The sequence below is a fragment of the Chlamydomonas reinhardtii genome, chromosome 8 (genome assembly GCF_000002595.2).
Source record: "Chlamydomonas reinhardtii strain CC-503 cw92 mt+ chromosome 8, whole genome shotgun sequence".
Taxonomy (NCBI): domain Eukaryota; kingdom Viridiplantae; phylum Chlorophyta; class Chlorophyceae; order Chlamydomonadales; family Chlamydomonadaceae; genus Chlamydomonas; species Chlamydomonas reinhardtii.
This window is the reverse complement of record NC_057011.1, coordinates 2576135-2591208: the sequence shown is the minus strand read 5'-3', so window position 1 is coordinate 2591208 and position 15074 is coordinate 2576135. Positions and strand designations below refer to the sequence as shown.

The 15074-nt window shown below is 65.6% G+C and overlaps 4 protein-coding genes across 4 annotated transcripts; all 4 read left to right on the top strand.

Moving 5' to 3' along the window:
* The first annotated feature begins 83 nt into the window (after positions 1 to 83).
* CHLRE_08g372750v5 (uncharacterized protein) lies at positions 84 to 3766 on the top strand. Its single transcript, XM_043065062.1, has 5 exons — positions 84 to 706; positions 987 to 1585; positions 1849 to 2161; positions 2422 to 2594; positions 2789 to 3766. Exons 1-5 carry the CDS (start codon positions 187 to 189, stop codon positions 2903 to 2905), a joined length of 1722 nt encoding a protein of 573 aa, XP_042922063.1. The 5' UTR covers positions 84 to 186; the 3' UTR covers positions 2906 to 3766.
* A 47-nt stretch (positions 3767 to 3813) lies between these two features.
* On the top strand, positions 3814 to 7179 carry CHLRE_08g372716v5 (uncharacterized protein). The gene is made up of 4 exons (XM_043065061.1): positions 3814 to 3914; positions 4016 to 5521; positions 5758 to 6395; positions 6579 to 7179. The coding sequence occupies exons 1-3, from the start codon at positions 3900 to 3902 to the stop codon at positions 6031 to 6033; spliced, it is 1797 nt and encodes a 598-aa protein (XP_042922062.1). The 5' UTR covers positions 3814 to 3899; the 3' UTR covers positions 6034 to 6395; positions 6579 to 7179.
* Positions 7180 to 8693: 1514 nt separating this feature from the next.
* CHLRE_08g372650v5 (uncharacterized protein) lies at positions 8694 to 11799 on the top strand. The gene is made up of 3 exons (XM_043065060.1): positions 8694 to 9407; positions 9571 to 10525; positions 10753 to 11799. The coding sequence occupies exons 1-3, from the start codon at positions 8893 to 8895 to the stop codon at positions 11233 to 11235; spliced, it is 1953 nt and encodes a 650-aa protein (XP_042922061.1). The 5' UTR covers positions 8694 to 8892; the 3' UTR covers positions 11236 to 11799.
* A 74-nt stretch (positions 11800 to 11873) lies between these two features.
* Positions 11874 to 14846, top strand: CHLRE_08g372600v5 (uncharacterized protein). The gene is made up of 2 exons (XM_001701280.2): positions 11874 to 13724; positions 13967 to 14846. The coding sequence occupies exons 1-2, from the start codon at positions 11973 to 11975 to the stop codon at positions 14243 to 14245; spliced, it is 2031 nt and encodes a 676-aa protein (XP_001701332.2). The 5' UTR covers positions 11874 to 11972; the 3' UTR covers positions 14246 to 14846.
* The last annotated feature ends 228 nt before the right edge of the window (positions 14847 to 15074 follow it).

Sequence of the window (15074 nt, the reverse complement as noted above, 5' to 3'; positions counted from 1 at the left end):
TGGCGCGAAGCCCGATGGTGGCCAAGCACCGAGGCTGCACCGCTGGCAATAGAAACTACCTGTTGTACCACAGACACGCTAGCTAGTAGCGCTCGGCTTGGTAGCTGGCAGAATAACGCGGGAATTACATTGCTTGACTGTGGGTTCTGTGCTGCTTGTGCCCTGGCGACTGCCTAGTATCGCCGTATGGCCGCGGAAATAGATCCTGAAAGCGAAGCCCTCGTTCGGCAGCTGCATCGCGAGCTCAACGGCCTAACCCGCACCTCCCGCCGCGGCGGAGCGCCGCACCCCAGCAGCGACTCCAGGCTCCCACCCCACCCGCGGGACAAGGAGACGCGCTCCGAGGGGGCCGGCGGGGGCGGGGGCAAGCGCTCCCGCCAGGACCGGGAGCGAGACGGCGAGGGCGGGCGCAGCGGCGGCGAGCACCGGCGCCGCTCGCCGCCTCACGGCGGGCACGGGCAGGGGCAGCAGCGCCAGCGGCGGGTGCAAGGCCTGGACGACAGCAGTACGGAGGAGGGGAATGGCTCGGACCGCGACGTAGGCACGCATCCTCGACGCGGAGGAGAAGCAGGAGGAGGCGGGAGGGGCGGGGGCCAGGCGGGCGAGGAGGAGGAGTACGAGTCCACGCACACCACGGCCACGCGCAGCGGCTCCGGCACGCAGTCGGGGTCGGGGGCGCCGCCGCCGCCGAAGCGCCACAAAGCAGGTACCGTACATGTGTGTACCGGAACTTGGATGACAGCAGAGACCCGTGTGAGGAGAGAGCGTGCGCGCGTGCAACGACCTGGCGCGACGTTGGGGATACGCAGGGGCACGCTCTTATACACTTTACGTTGTAAGGCGTGGGTGCCCGGCGTGCGGGATGGGGATGAAGATGGTGCTGCCTCTGGAGTTCAAAGACCGGCGTGCACGTGTGAACTTTTAGGTGCAGGCTGATTGCCAGCAGCTAACATGCCTGTCCTCAACACTGCACTTGTGTGCTGCAGGTGGCGGCAGCCGGGACGACGCCAGTGCGGGCGAGCGGGAGGCAGTAGCCGGGAGGCCACAGCAGAAGCAGAAGCAACTGCAACAGCATAACCCCTCCAGCCACCCGTTACAGCAGCATGAATACCAGCCGCTGCCAGCTGGCCGCGACAAGGACCGCGAGCGAGGTCGCGAAAGTGACCGGGACCGGGAAAAGCAGCGTGACCGGGGAAGGTCAGAGCGGGACCAGGACCGAGATAGGGACCGTACGCGGGATCGCGAACGGGACGGCGAACGCGTACGCGAACAGGAGCAGCAGCCGCGAAACCGCGACCGCGAGCGTGATCGCGAGCGTGAGCGGGCACGCGACAGGGACAGGGACAGGGACAGGGAGCGTGATCGTGATCGAGAGAAGGACAAGGACAGGGAGCGCGACCGGGACCGCAACAAAGACGGGGACAGGGAGCGCGACCGGGACCGCAACAAAGACGGGGACAGGGAGAAGCACCGCTCTCGTGAGCGTGAGCGGGACAAGGAGCGTGACAGGGAGCGAGACAGGGAGCGGGAGGAGCGCGGCGGTGGAGGCGGCCAGGCGCGCAAAGGCAAAGCGGCGGCGACCCAGGTGTGTGCGTGTGCGTGTGCGTGTGCGTGCGCGTGCGCGTGCGCGTGTGCGTGTGTGTGTGCGCGCGCGTGCGTGCGCACTGCTGTGTTGGCTGGGCCGGATGGGTGCTCGTGTCTGGTGCCCGGTGCCTCCCGTGACCGCACATCAGACATCATGGCTTGGGGGATTGTGAAGTTACGCCAACTGTGTCCCTACTGACTGGCTGAGCGTTGTCGTGACCGTTGTGTCTGCTGTGCCTTGGTCCGATTGTTACGCTGTTGCAGGAGGCCGGTGGCAGGAGGGACGCAGACCTCCGCGCTCAGGCCGGCGCCGCTGCTGGCGGCGCTTGTGGTGCTGGTGGTGCTAGTGGTGGCGCCGCTGGCGCTGGTGGGGCTGGCGGCAGCGGTGCAGCTGGCGAAGCAGTAGAGGCGCACAGGCAGCAGGAGCCGCAGGAGCAGCCGCCGGCAGCGGAGACTGCGGCAGCGCCTGCGGCGCAGCCGCCTCCCCCACCTCCTCCTGCGACGCCGCTGGAGGCCGCCGCAGCCGCGGCTAGCTGCGCCGTGCGGGAGCAGGCGCGGACGTCGGGGCAGGTGCCAGGTAAGGCCAGTCGCAGGCGCGGCGTGCGATGTGTTCAATTGCAGCCTACCTGTGAAAGCACAGCATGACTCCGCTCCGCAGCGGTTGACCGTGCCTCCGCCAAACCGTGCACCGTACAATGTTACGCGTTGCACCCACACACCCAACCACCCACGAGTCCGCATCGGGACTGTCGTATCTTCCTTCTCTACCCCACCTTGACCAAACAGACATCCCATGGCGCCCCTCTCCGCCCCGCCCCCACGCCGCCCCCTGTCCAGACCCTCGCAGCGTCAAGGTGTTCCACGCGGGCGTGCGCTGGGGCCTGAGGCTGCCTCGCGCGGCGCTGCAGACGCGCGGCGACCTGGCCACCGCACTCAACGACGCATTCGCCGGCGAGATCCTCAGCTGCGGCCGCGGGGAGACGCTGCACATACTGTTTCTGGATGCGCAGGTGAGGGGGCGGGCGAGGGCGTGTGAGTGTGAGTGTGGGGGCGTGTGTGGGAAGGCTGCGCTGTTTGCCTGTCTGTCTGCAGCTTTGTGTGCCTGGATCTCTCTTGCTCCTCGTCACCCGCCTTGTCTCGACCTGCCCTCCCAACCCGACCGCCTCCCAACCTCTCCCTCTGTCCTTCCTTCCCGCCCACCCAGGGTGCGGTGACTGAGTTTCCCTCGCTGCGCGGCCCCAACGGCCAGCGCGGCAAAGACAGCGCGTCCAAGTGGCGGCTCATGGTGGAGAGGGCAGTCAAGATCTACGTGCGCCGGTAGCAGCTGGCAGCAGGCAGCGGCAGGGCAGCCGGCGCATGCGAGCGAGCGAGCAAGCAGCCACTGAGGGTGTTCAGCGCCTCAAGGGCTGAGGTTGGGGTGACGTGCATGACGGCGGGCTTGCTCTAAGGGAATGTGTGCGCTGCTGCGGGCACGTGGCGAGGTTGGGATGCGGGGCTGGTTAGGGGGTTGAAGGGCTCCAAGCGTTGTGCCGGGGTTCGAGACCCTCATGCGCTGCTGCGTCATGCCGCAGCAGGGCGTGTCGTGCGGACGGGATGTGTGTGGTGTCACTTGATGTGTGATGTGTGGGTTCGGCTCTCGACCGTTGGCATTGAGGAATCCACCTACCAGCATCCGAGGCATGAAATGGGAAGGCGGTGAGGAACGATCAAAGTAGTTCAGGGCTCACAAGGAAATGTGCAAGGTTCGATGATTCAATTTGTGGCATGGGAGCTGCCGAAGTGCTGCGCAGCTGTAGTGCTCAAGTGCCTGCAGACACGTGTGCCAGTGTGCCCTGTGTGCCGTGCACATGGTGGAGGTGGAGGTGTCGAGGTCGGCTGTGTGTGCGTGGAGCGAGTGTGTGGAGTCGATGAAGCATGGGCAGAGGTGGAGGGACTCATGGGTGCGCTGCGGCAGGTCGTGTGCAAGGGCTGGTGTATTAGGAATATGTGCGGTGGGAGGAGCGATGGCAGGGGAGTAGCTGGGCCGCGAGACGTGCGAGTTCTGTTTTGGGACGATCGCGGGAACTGTCCATGCACACAAACGCGGCGAGACCCATCGGTCGGAGTCCAGGAGACCAGGACTCCTGGCCATACACCGACAACTTAAAAGTGCACAAACTGCCAATTGTAATATTGCCTAACAAAGATGAATCTTCTGGAGGACTCTGGCGAGACAAGGGACTGGGGCGATTTGCCCAACGAGCTCATTTCCGCAATAGCGAGCTACCTTCCCGACAATGACATCGCAACTTCTGTAAAGCTAGTGAACAAGCTCTATGCGAGCTGTCTCAGCGAGTTCCGTGTCGTGCGCCTGTCGCAGCCGCTGCCGCAGTGGACCCAGCGGCACTACTTCAGTCGCTACGTCCTTGCTAGACTGGCGTCGGCCTTCCAGCCCTGGCCCTCGCGCGACTTTGTGGCGCATTGGGGTCGCCCCGAGCCGTGGCGCTGCCTCACGCTGCCGCAGCGGCGCCGGCTGCTGAGCCTGGCAGCGTCCTCGGGCGACGCCGGCAGCCTGGAGGCCGCGCTGGCGCACTGCGGCTGCACCGGATTTGAGGAACCGGCGGCGTCGGCGGCTCTTGCCGGCCGCGTGTCGGCCTGCGACAAGCTCGTGTCTCTGGAGCCCTCTACCACAACCTGCGAGCTGTTCAGCTTCGCCGCGCAGGCGGGGCAGCTGGAGGTGTGCCGTTGGTATTGGCGGCGGCGGGAGGAGTTGCAGCAGATGTCGCGAATGGAAGCAGTCATGCAACTGCGCCATGCGTGCGTTATGGCGTGCCGGGGTGGTCATGAAGAGCTTGTCAGCTGGCTGGAGCAACAGCAGCAACAGCTGGAGCAGCAACCACTACCACACCAGGCACAGCAGCAGCAGCAGCAGCAGCAGCAGCAGGAGCTGTCACACCTGAACATGGCTGGCGCTGCAGCCTGGCGGTCGGCAGCTGACTTGCGCCACGCGTCTGACATGGCACTGGCGGCGGCGGAGGGTGGTCTCGCGGAGTTGTGCGCACGTTGGGCTGAGACGGCGGGGCCAGACCAGCTGCACCCGGCCATGCTGGCATGCAAGGCTGCTTTGGGCTGCAACCTAGCCGGGCTTCAGCAGTTGGCTTCATTCTACTACGACCTGTCTCCTGGCATCCGAAGGGTCCGCAATCACTTCATGGCCCAATGCGCAGCCGCCAGTCCAACGCCCGACTGGAAGGAGAAAGTGGACTGGGCGACACAGCAGCCGGATCCGGCGGGCGTGCCGCAAGGGCCTGAGGCGCCGCAGGATCCGGTGGCCGGCGTGCCTCAGGGGCCTGGTGATGAGGCACGAACAACAAGGCTTCTGTCTGAGGTAGCACAGACAGCCTTTTTTGTCGCAGCGGGCTTTCCTGACTGGCATCTGCGGCTTCAGCACGTGCGGTCGCGCGGCCTGCTGCTGCTAGATGCGGTGCGTATGACTAACGAGGCGGCCGCCGCCGGCAACACAGCCGCACTGACGTGGCTGCTGGATCAGCCAGAGGGGCAGGGGCTGGCGGCGAGTGACGAGCTGGTATGGGATGCGGCGGCTGGGGGGCATGTGCCGGTGCTGGAGTGCCTGCGCGCGCGGGGCTTGGTGTTTGATATTACGCATGCGACCGCAGCGGCTGCATATGGCCGCGGCGAGGCGCTGAGGTGGATGGCGGGAGCCGTGGCAGGGGGCAGTGTGGCCGCGTGGTCAGAGGTATGGAGATGCGCGACGGATGCGGGCGTGGACCTGTCGACTCTGCGGCTGCTGCATGAGCAGCGGGGCGCGGCTGTGGACCTGGCTGCGGTGGCTGCGGCTGGCAGCGTGGAGGCGGTTGAGTGGGCGTTTGGGCTGCTGGAGCAGGAGCAGGAGCACGCAGCCGGCATGGCGGGAGGCGGCACGGCGGGCGCGAGCGTGGTGAGGTTTCAGATGGGTGCCGTGGGCGGGGCAGCGGGCGAGGAAGGAGGGGGCGCGAGAACAAATGGAGGCGGTCTGGTCGAAGTCGGAGATGTTGGCGGCGCAGGCTGCACATACAAACAAGATGCATGGCAGCCGAGCGCGTTGTATGGAACACTGCACTGGCAGTATGCGTCAAAGTCAGCCCGCTTCTGCCTCCCAGCGTGCCGAACCCGCCACCGCATGACGCCTTGCAGGATCCTACCGGTGCCGGTGCCGGAGTGTGCGCGGGGTCTGCTGCTCCGAGCCCTGCGTCGCTCGAGGCGCTGTGGGCGGCGGCGCGGGCTGGCAACTGGGCAACTGCGTCCTGGCTGCTGCTAGTGCTGCGGCGGCGCGGTCAGGACTGCTGCCATGAGCTGCTTCCCTTCTTTGGGCGTAAGGTGGAGAGCAAAGTATGGGGAAGGGCCAGGGACTCAGAGCTAGCTGCGCTGCGATGGCTGGAGGGCGAGCTGGAGCGAGCAGCGGCGCGCTGACGAGGAGCAGTGGGAAATGGGAGTGAGGGCAGCGGGTGCAGAGTAGGTAGGGTCGTCGGCCGAGTGGTTGGCATTCAAACGTTCAGCCTCTGTGTGCATGAATGACTTAGCCAGCCAGCACGTGTGGGTAGGCGGTAGTTGGGGACTGGTGTGGAGCAGGGGCCAAAAGCTCACGCTTGGGTGGGGTGGGGGTGTTGCTGGTGTGTCCAAGCACGCCGGCTGCATCGATAGTGATGTTGCAAAGACATGGTTGCGGGTCCGCCAGTGGAGTTGACATGTAGTATGCAGTTCAAGGAGGCGGATGCGGATGCGGCCCGCGTCCATCCAGGAGCGGGCGCGGACGTCGGGGCAGGTGCCGCCAGGTGAGGCGGGGGCGGGTCATAGGAGGCAGGTGTGGCGTGTGTGGGACTGCGTTGTTTGCCTGTGTGTGGGCAGCTTTGTGTGCCTGGATCTCTTGCTCCTTGTCACCCTCCTTGTCTCGGCCTGCCCTCCCAACCCGGCCGCCTCCCAACCTCCCCCACTGTCCTTCCTTTCCGCCCACCCAGGGCGCGGTGACTGAGTTTACCTCGCTGCGCGGCCCCAACGGCCAGCGCGGCAAGGACAGCGCGTCCAAGTGGCGGTTGATGGTGGAGAGGGCAGTCAAGATCTACGTGCGCCGGTAGCAGTGGGCAGCAGGCAGCGGCAGGGCAGCCGGCGCATGCGAGCGAGCAAGCAAGCAGCCACTGAGGGCGTTCAGCGCCTCAAGCGCTGAGGTTGGGGTGACGCGACCAGCGAACGTGTCGGCCCGGCCCGCCAGGTCGGCTATGGGCGCTGTGGGTGCGTTGCATGTTGGTGGATGCGGCGCGGAGGTCGCTGCATGGCTTAAGTATGGAAGCGGCGACTCTAGCGGTGACGGGCAGGTGAGGAGTCAGCAAATAGGTTGGGTGTCATGCCGGGATTGCGGCTGCATCATGACTGTTCGTTCATTAGACTGTGGCAGCAGCAGGGCTCATAGTGCGGACGACGGAATGGGAAGGCGGCACTGTGGAACAATTGAAGTAGTTCAGGGGCCCGCGAGGAATTGTGCGAGCTTCCCATTGTAGTTCCGGTGTGAGAGCTACGCGCTGGCTTGTCGCAGCGCAGAGGAGATAAGGCTAGCTACTGCGACGCAACTGCCATGCGGCGTTAAGATCGGCTGGGGTACGCGCGGCGTGGGTGCGTGCCAGTGCATGTGCGCGCTCCCTGCCTTATCTGCCGTTGTGCTTATGTACGGTACTAACTGTCTTTACTGTACGGCTTGTTTTTCTGAAGGGACGTGACGTCAACTCCGCAACCAACATCCGGCACGCGCTGGTGGAGATGCTGCTGGGGCACAAGCGACCTGCATCGCTGCAGACTGGCGGCGGCGGCGGCGGCGGCAGCGGCGGCGGCGGCGGGGGCAGCGGCGGCGGCGGCAGCGGCAGCGGCGGCGGCGCGTGCGCGCATCTTGGTAGCGGAGGGGGCGGGAAAGGCCACGTGGAGGAGGAGAGCGCAGCGCCGCCCAAGAAGCGGCGCAAGCGCGCAGGCTGAGGAGCCGGCTGGCGGTGTCTAGGTAGCGGTCTGCGGTGGGGCTGGCAGGGCATGCGTTGCGGCATGACAAGTAGTGCGGCTGTTGACAACTGTGCTACGTCTGGCTGCGGTTGGCTCTGCTGTGGCATCGTGATTGCTAGGCACCCAGTTTGGCTATGTGCCTGTGGAAACCGACCCCGGCTATGTCCGGGCGATGAGGTTGTTCGGCCTCAGACTGTGGAGGGGCTCAGCCCCTTTTCCCGTGACCGGGGAACACTTGTCTGAAGGGACAGTGACTAATACTCTAATACAGGCGGGCGGGCCGGGCTTGGCGGTTAGGTAGTGTTCGGGCCGTAGTTTTGAGACCGTATCTGCGAGGCCGTATGTAGGTGTAGTTGTGAGGCCGTCGCTGCGAGAGATATCTGTGGGCCCCTTCGGACGGTGCAACGAATGTTGTGTGTTGGAGCCGCAGGGCTGAAGTGTGTGGCGAAGGCCGCAGAGCAATGTAACGCTACACGGCAGCAGTAAGGAGTCATCAAGCCGCCATGCTTGGCAAGTGCATTACGGCAGTGCTGTGCAGCTCTGGTGCGGCTTTAGTACTCTAGTTGGTGCGTTGGAACGTCGTACATACATGGGAATTCGCGGTTACGCGTGCCAGTGCCCTGCGTGCCGTGCATACGGTGGAGGTGTAGGAGTGGTACACTTGTACAGGCTGGCTGATGGTGTGGGGAGAGAGTGTGTAGAGTGGATGAAGCATGGGCGGAGTGGGAGGGTGAAGGGACACATGAGTGCGGTCGACCTGCCGCACCTACCGCGCTCATGTGTCCCAGATCGTATGCAAGGGCTTGTGTATTAGGGACTGGCTATGTGCGGGGCTCCGCAGGCCTCGCTCATGAGAGCGGGACGGTGCAGCGCAGAGCCGTAAGAAGGATGTGGCTCTTGAGCGTGCAGAGGCAGGGCGGTGCAGTGCCGCGCCGGGAGCACGGAACACTTCAGAAGCGCGGTCGTCCAAGCCCTCGCGGGCTGACGGGCATTTATATAGACATACGAGTGCCCTTACTTTTATAAACCCGATTATGCCGCTGTGCTCCCACAGCAGCCGAAACTTAGACTTCTGCCGTCGCAAGCTGTCATGGCCGACCCTGGCGAGGACCTGTTTGCTAAGCTAACATGCCTGACATGAGAATCAAAATTGCCGGGTACTTGCATGCGAACGGGTTCTGCTTCACTTGAAGCCGCTCAAGGGGTGAGACAGCTCGCTCGCTGCGCAGCACGTACAGTGCCTTCCACCTTTCCCACAGGATTTCTGGGCCATGGGCTCTCGCGGACTGCATGGTGGCGCAGCTGCCGTGGCCAGCGCACCAGTTTGTGGATTATTGGGGCCGCGCCGAGTCATGGCGCTCGCTGCCGCTGCCGCAGCGGCTCAAGCTGCTGCGCCTGGCCGCCTCCATCCATGACGCCGCTAGCCTGGAGGCCGCGCTGGCACACAGCGGCGTCAGCCTGCTCCACGAGGCTGTGGCCTCGGCCGCGGCGGTGGGCGCCATCCTGGCGCCGGAGGTTCTGCTGCGTCGCGAGGCCGGCAGCCTGAACCCCACCACGTTATACGTCGCCTGCGCCCAGGGCCAGCTAGACGCGCTTCGCTGGCTGGCTTCCAGCAGCGACTTCCTGGGCGCGGCGATGCGCCACCCGCTCCATCTGGGTCACGCGGCGCAGGAGGCCTGCCACGGCGGCCACGCCGCCGTGCTGAGCTGGCTGCGACAGGAGCTGTCCCACAATCCCGGCGTTGACGACCTGGTGCAGTTGGCCGCTTGCGCCGCCCGCAACGGCCACGCGGCCCTGATGCAGGAGCTCTAGGACCAGGCAGACGCCGCGGGCCAGGAGGACGGAGCGGGAGTGCGAGAGGGAGGGGAGGGGGCCGGGGGGACGTGGCGGGCAGAGCGGCTTGGAGTCGGACAGGGAACAAACAAGCGAGCGGGCGAGCGAGCAGGATCGGCTTCGGATCTTCAGCAGGCTGCTACCGGAGGTGGCGCTGGGCTGCACGCTGCCGGAGTTGCAGCACTTCTGCGGTCAGGCTCAGCTGCCTGGCGGGGGGCAGCTGCTGTCCGACGAGGTGAAGGTAGAGGCGTTGGCGCGCGCCGCCGGCAGCCCCACGCCCGACTGGCGGCAGAAGACCAAATGGCTGCTGACAGAGTGGGGCTTGCCGCCTGCCGTGCCCGCCGCCGCCGCCGCGACCGCCTCGGCGCTCGTCGTTGAGGCGGGTGCCGGAGCAGGAGCGGGAGCGGGAGCGGGAGCGGGAGCGGGAGCGGGAGCGGGAGCGGGAGCGGGAGCGGGACCCGCCGCAGGGGCGGTGCCGCAGCCGCCGCCGCCGCCACCTGCAGCGCCGCGCAGCGCCACCAGCCTGATGGCAGAGGCCATGTGTTGCCAGGAGCTGTACAGCTCCTGCTCCCGCGGCACCGACGCCGCCTATCTAGAGCGCCTTACTGCAGTGCACGCCGCCGCGCCCAGGCTTCACTTCCCCGCCGCCGCCGCCGCGGCCGCAATCGAGGGCGGCCACGCCGCCTCCCTGTCCTTCCTGCTGGACGCTGGCGGCGTGGCCGTGAGCCGGGAGCTTGTGGACAAGGCGGTGCGGCACGGGCACGCGGGCGTGTTGGCAGCGCTGCAGGTGGTGTTTGCGGCACGCCACTGGAAGCTGGCGCTGCAGATGTGTGACTGCTGGATCCTAGGGCCCATGCGCTTCCTGGTCGCGGACCCGGCGGCCCTGGCGCGCCGCGATGCAGCGAAGGCGCCGGGCTGGGGCGCCTGCCTCTCGGAGGCGGCCAGGGGCGGCGCGGAGCTGGAGCTGCTGCGGCGGCTGCACGAGCTGCACGGCGCGCCCATTGACCTGGTGGCGGTGCTGGAGGGCGGCAGCGTGGAGGCGCTGGAGTGGGCGCTGGCGCGGCTGGGGCCGGAGGCAGCAGGCCTGCAGGTGTGGAGCGATTGGGTGCGGCTGGGTGCGTTGGAGTGGCGCGGTGTGCGCGGGCGACTGGGCGACTGGGTCCGCGTGGCGTGCGCGAAGCCGGGCGGGTGGCCAAGGTTGGGTGCCTGGGGTGTGTCCCGCGGCTGGGGGCGTGCCCTCGGCGATGTTGGAATGGCCCTTACTGCCCTTCCTGGCCGCCCCCGGCCACCTGCCCTGGCCACCTGCGCCTGGTGCAGGTGGTGGACAAGGCGACCCTGTGGCGCATCGCGCTCCGCACGCCCGCCATGGCCGACCTCGCCCTGGACCGCCGCCTGGCCCCGCGGCCGCCCGGGCTGCGGCTGGTGCTGCGGGAGGTCCGACAGGTGGAGGTGTTTGCGCCCTTCTTCGGGGCACTCAAGTGGTGGCTGGACCTGGGTCGGCCGCACGAGCGCATTGCGGCCGAGGCCTGGTATGGCGTCGTGGCCCTGCTGAGGCGGCTGCGCGCGGTGACGCCCGTGCAGCTGGAGTGGGTGCTGTCGAGGGCGCCGGCTGAGGTGCGGCCGAACATGGAGGCCAAGATTAATGAGATGGCGGAGCTGGGGGCGCAGATGAGGAATGGGATGGGAATGGGGATGGGGATGGGACTGGAGGGTGGCCTGTTCGGCGGGGCAGGCCAGGAGGGCGGAGAGGGGGCGGAGGAGGAGGAGGATGGTGAGGAGAGTGAGTGGGAGGAGGTGTGATCCGGCAGCGGTGTGTATGCGGCAATCAGTACAACGGATGGTGATATCACATGCTGAAGCAGTGCAGTGGCAAGCTGCGGAGGTTGGAGGCTGTGACGCACTTGGACACCAGATGCATTATGTACTTGGGCTGTCGCGAGGGGACGTGGATTGACGGAGTATGTAAGTTATGGTGCGTGCAAGTCTCACGTGTTGCTTGTGTGTGGCTGTGTGCCCCGTGCACTGCTTGACTGCTACCCGTTGCACCTGCAGCTGCGATGCAGAGAGAATGCCATACCGTTGTGCCTGCATGGAGGTATCAGCGGCGAGTGTGGCCAGCTTCTTGCCCGCGCACAGCTTAGTCAGTTGGCGAGTTGTGCGTGGAGATTGTATGTATGGAGTGGAATGAACCATACATGGGCGGAGAGTGAAGGGACACATGGGTGCGGTGCGTGGATGCAGGGCTTGCATCTTCCAGGGGTTGGCCGTGTGCAAGGGCTGCCGTACGAGGGAACTGTATATGTGCGGTGGGAGGAGCGATACGAGGGATCATGGATGGGCCGTGACACGTACGAGATCCACTTTCGGAGTGAACGTGCCAGCACAACCGCGGCGAGACCATCGACCGGAATCCACACCGACATCTCAGTGCGTAAATTCCTAAGTGCAGTTTGCGTTAAACAATTATGCTCAAACACCTCCGTATTCACGTATACTCATATACACAACTCCAACTTCTAAATTGACCGCTAACAAACATGAACCGCTCGGAGGACTCTGGCATGGCAAAGGACTGGGGCGATTTGCCCAAAGAGCTCATTTCCGTGGTAGCGAGCTACCTCCCCGACAATGACATTGCGACTTCTGTCAAGCTAGTGAACAAGCTCTATGCGAGCTGTCTCAGCGAGTTCCGTGTCGTGCGCTTGTCGCAGCCGCTGCCGCAGTGGACCAAGCGGCCCTTCAATGGCAACGACCATTTGGGGCTGGCGTTGGCTTTCCAGCCCTGGCCCTCGCGCGGCTTCGTGGCGCACTGGGGCCGCCCCGAGCCGTGGCGCTGCCTCACGCTGCCGCAGCGGCGCCGGCTGCTGAGCCTGGCGGCGTCCTCGGGCGACGCCGGCAGCCTGGAGGCCGCGCTGGCGCACTGCGGCTGCACCGGATTTGAGGAACCGGCGGCGTCGGCGGCTCTTGCCGGCCGCGTGTCGGTCTGCGACAAGCTCGTGTCTCGGGAGCCCTCTACCTTCAACCTCCAGCTGTTCAGTTTCGCCGCGGAGGCGGGGCAGCTGGAGGTGTGCCGCTGGTATTGGCGGCGGCGGGAGGAGTTGCAGCAGATGTCGCCAATGGAAGCAGTCATGCAACTGCGGGACGCGTGCGTTGCGGCGTGCTGGGGTGGTCATGAAGAGCTTGTCAGCTGGCTGGAGCAACAGCATCAACAGCTGGAGCAGCAACCACTACCACACCAGGCACAGCAGCAGCAGCAGCAGCAGCAGCAGCAGCAGGAGCTGCCACACCTGAACATGGCTGGCGCTGCAGCCCGGCGGTCGGCAGCTGACTTGCGCCACGCGTCTGACATGGCACTGGCGGCGGCGGAGGGTGGCCTCGCGGAGTTGTGCGCACGCTGGGCTGAGACGGCGGGGCCAGACCAGCTGCACCCGGCCATGCTGGCATGCAAGGCTGCTTTGGGCTGCAGCCTAGCCGGGCTTCAGCAGTTGGCTTCATTCTACTACGACCCGTCTCCTGGCATCCGAAGGGTCATCAATCACTTCATGGCGCAGTGCGCCGCCGCCAGTCCCACGCCCGACTGGAAGGAGAAAGTGGACTGGGCGCTGCAGCGGCAGGATCCAGCGGGCGTGCCGCAGGTGCCTGAGGCGCCGCAGGGTCCGGCGGCCGGCGTGCCTCAGGGGCCTGGTGATGAGGCACGAACAACAAGGCTTCTGTCTGAGGTAGCACAGACAGCCTTTTTTGTCGCAGCGGGCTTTCCTGACTGGCATCTGCGGCTTCAGCACGTGCGGTCGCGCGGCCTGCTGCTGCTAGATGCGGTGCGTATGACTAACGAGGCGGCCGCCGCCGGCAACACAGCCGCACTGACGTGGCTGCTGGATCAGCCAGAGGGGCAGGGGCTGGCGGCGAGTGACGAGCTGGTATGGGATGCGGCGGCTGGGGGGCATGTGCCGGTGCTGGAGTGCCTGCGCACGCGGGGCGTTGCGATTGGTGTGTCGCACGCGACCGCAGCAGCTTGGCATGGCCGCGGTGAGGCGCTGAGATGGATGGCGGGAGCCGTGGCAGGGGGCAGTGTGGCCGCGTGGTCAGAGGTATGGAGATGCGCGACGGATGCGGGCGTGGACCTGTCGACTCTGCGGCTGCTGCATGAGCAGCGGGGCGCGGCTGTGGACCTGGCTGCGGTGGCTGCGGCTGGCAGCGTGGAGGCGGTTGAGTGGGCGTTTGGGCTGCTGGAGCAGGAGCAGGAGCACGCAGCCGGCGTGGCGGGAGGCGGCACGGCGGGCGCGAGCGTGGTGAGGTTTTGAATGGGTGCCGTGAGCAGGGGGCGGGCGAGGAGGGAGGGGGTGCGAGAACCATGGAGGCGATCTGGTCGAAGTCGGAGATGTTGGTGGGGCAGACTGAAAGACTGAACATACAAACAAGATGCATGGCAGCCGAGCACAATGCATGGACCATTGCCATGACAACATGCGTGAAAGCCAGCCCGCTTCTACCTCCCAACGTGCCGGGCCCGTCACCGCATGACGCCTTGCAGGGCGCTACTGGTGCCGGTGCCGGAGCGTGCGCGGGGTCTGCTGCTCCGAGCGCTGTATCGCTGGAGGCGCTGTGGGCGGCGGCGCATGCTGGCAACTGGGCAACTGCGTCCTGGCTGCTGCTAGTGCTGCGGCGGCGCGGTCAGGACTGCTGCCATGAGCTGCTTCCCTTCTTTAGGCGCAAGGCGGAGAGTGATGAAACGTGGGGAGGGCCCACGGACTTAGAGCTAGCTGCGCTGCGATGGCTGGAGGGCGAGCTGGAGCGAGCAGCGGCGCGCTGACGAGGAGCAGCGGGAAATGGGAGTGAGCCAGTGAGGGCAGCAGTGGCGACAGCGGGTGCAGAGTACGGTGCGGCAGGCAGGGCCGTCGGTTTAGCACAGTATCTGCCGTTTTTGCGTTGTGGCCTTCAACCCAAATGTGCCTATGGTAATTGCGTGGTGAGTTGTGCGTGTCCAGGGAGTCTATTCGTGGAGTCTATTGTTGTACAGTGGTTGATCAGCTTTTGGTTGCGGGTCGGCCGGATGAGTTGGAAGGTTCATGTGCGGGACAAGCAGCGGAGCAAACCAGTGGGGGCACTGGGAGATAGAAGTCGGTGCAGGGGCTGCAGCGGGAGGCTTCGGGAGGTCGCAACGGTCCGCGGAGGCATGGAGCCACGGAGCTGCACGGTATGTGGGCTAGCTGGTGCTTGAGCTGGGCCTCAAGATTTGGACAAGTTGTTTGGGAGGGATAGGAGATTAGGAGATGACGAAGGCGAACACCATACCGGTAGTCCGACTATTACCGTATGAGAATCACTAATCATGTTTGTGCTGGAGCCCGAAGGCGGCTGCACATGCCACAGGCTGCACGTGCAGAAACGTTGCCTTTGTTAGCATGGGTTCCACTCAGTGCCTCTTACGCACCGTATGTAGGGACTGCGTTGACATGAAGTGCCAACCCGCTCAACGCGGCATCAGCCCAGCCCATCCGCACGCAACCTGACGCACGCGCCTGCAGTACATACGCTGCCCGTGCCAACAAAGCATAAGTTGTAAATGTAAACACACGCGCTGGCGCCACCTGGGAGAGACCGCCGCTGGCATGGGCTTCGACACCGATATATCCTGCGTT

What these genes read in the sequence shown, in the direction of transcription:
- CHLRE_08g372750v5 (XM_043065062.1), top strand. Translation starts at nt 187, where the DNA reads ATGGCCGCGGAAATAGATCCTGAAAGCGAAGCCCTCGTTCGGCAGCTG. An exon ending in GCCGAAGCGCCACAAAGCAG is followed by an intron (nt 707 to 986) that starts GTACCGTACATG and finishes TGTGTGCTGCAG; the next exon opens with GTGGCGGCAGCCGGGACGAC. An exon ending in TACTGTTTCTGGATGCGCAG is followed by an intron (nt 2,595 to 2,788) that starts GTGAGGGGGCGG and finishes CCGCCCACCCAG; the next exon opens with GGTGCGGTGACTGAGTTTCC.
- CHLRE_08g372716v5 (XM_043065061.1), top strand. An exon ending in GCACGGCGGGCGCGAGCGTG is followed by an intron (nt 5,522 to 5,757) that starts GTGAGGTTTCAG and finishes GACGCCTTGCAG; the next exon opens with GATCCTACCGGTGCCGGTGC.
- CHLRE_08g372650v5 (XM_043065060.1), top strand. Translation starts at nt 8,893, where the DNA reads ATGGTGGCGCAGCTGCCGTGGCCAGCGCACCAGTTTGTGGATTATTGG. An exon ending in CACGCGGCCCTGATGCAGGA is followed by an intron (nt 9,408 to 9,570) that starts GCTCTAGGACCA and finishes GATCTTCAGCAG; the next exon opens with GCTGCTACCGGAGGTGGCGC. An exon ending in CGGAGGCAGCAGGCCTGCAG is followed by an intron (nt 10,526 to 10,752) that starts GTGTGGAGCGAT and finishes CGCCTGGTGCAG; the next exon opens with GTGGTGGACAAGGCGACCCT.
- CHLRE_08g372600v5 (XM_001701280.2), top strand. Translation starts at nt 11,973, where the DNA reads ATGAACCGCTCGGAGGACTCTGGCATGGCAAAGGACTGGGGCGATTTG. An exon ending in GCACGGCGGGCGCGAGCGTG is followed by an intron (nt 13,725 to 13,966) that starts GTGAGGTTTTGA and finishes GACGCCTTGCAG; the next exon opens with GGCGCTACTGGTGCCGGTGC.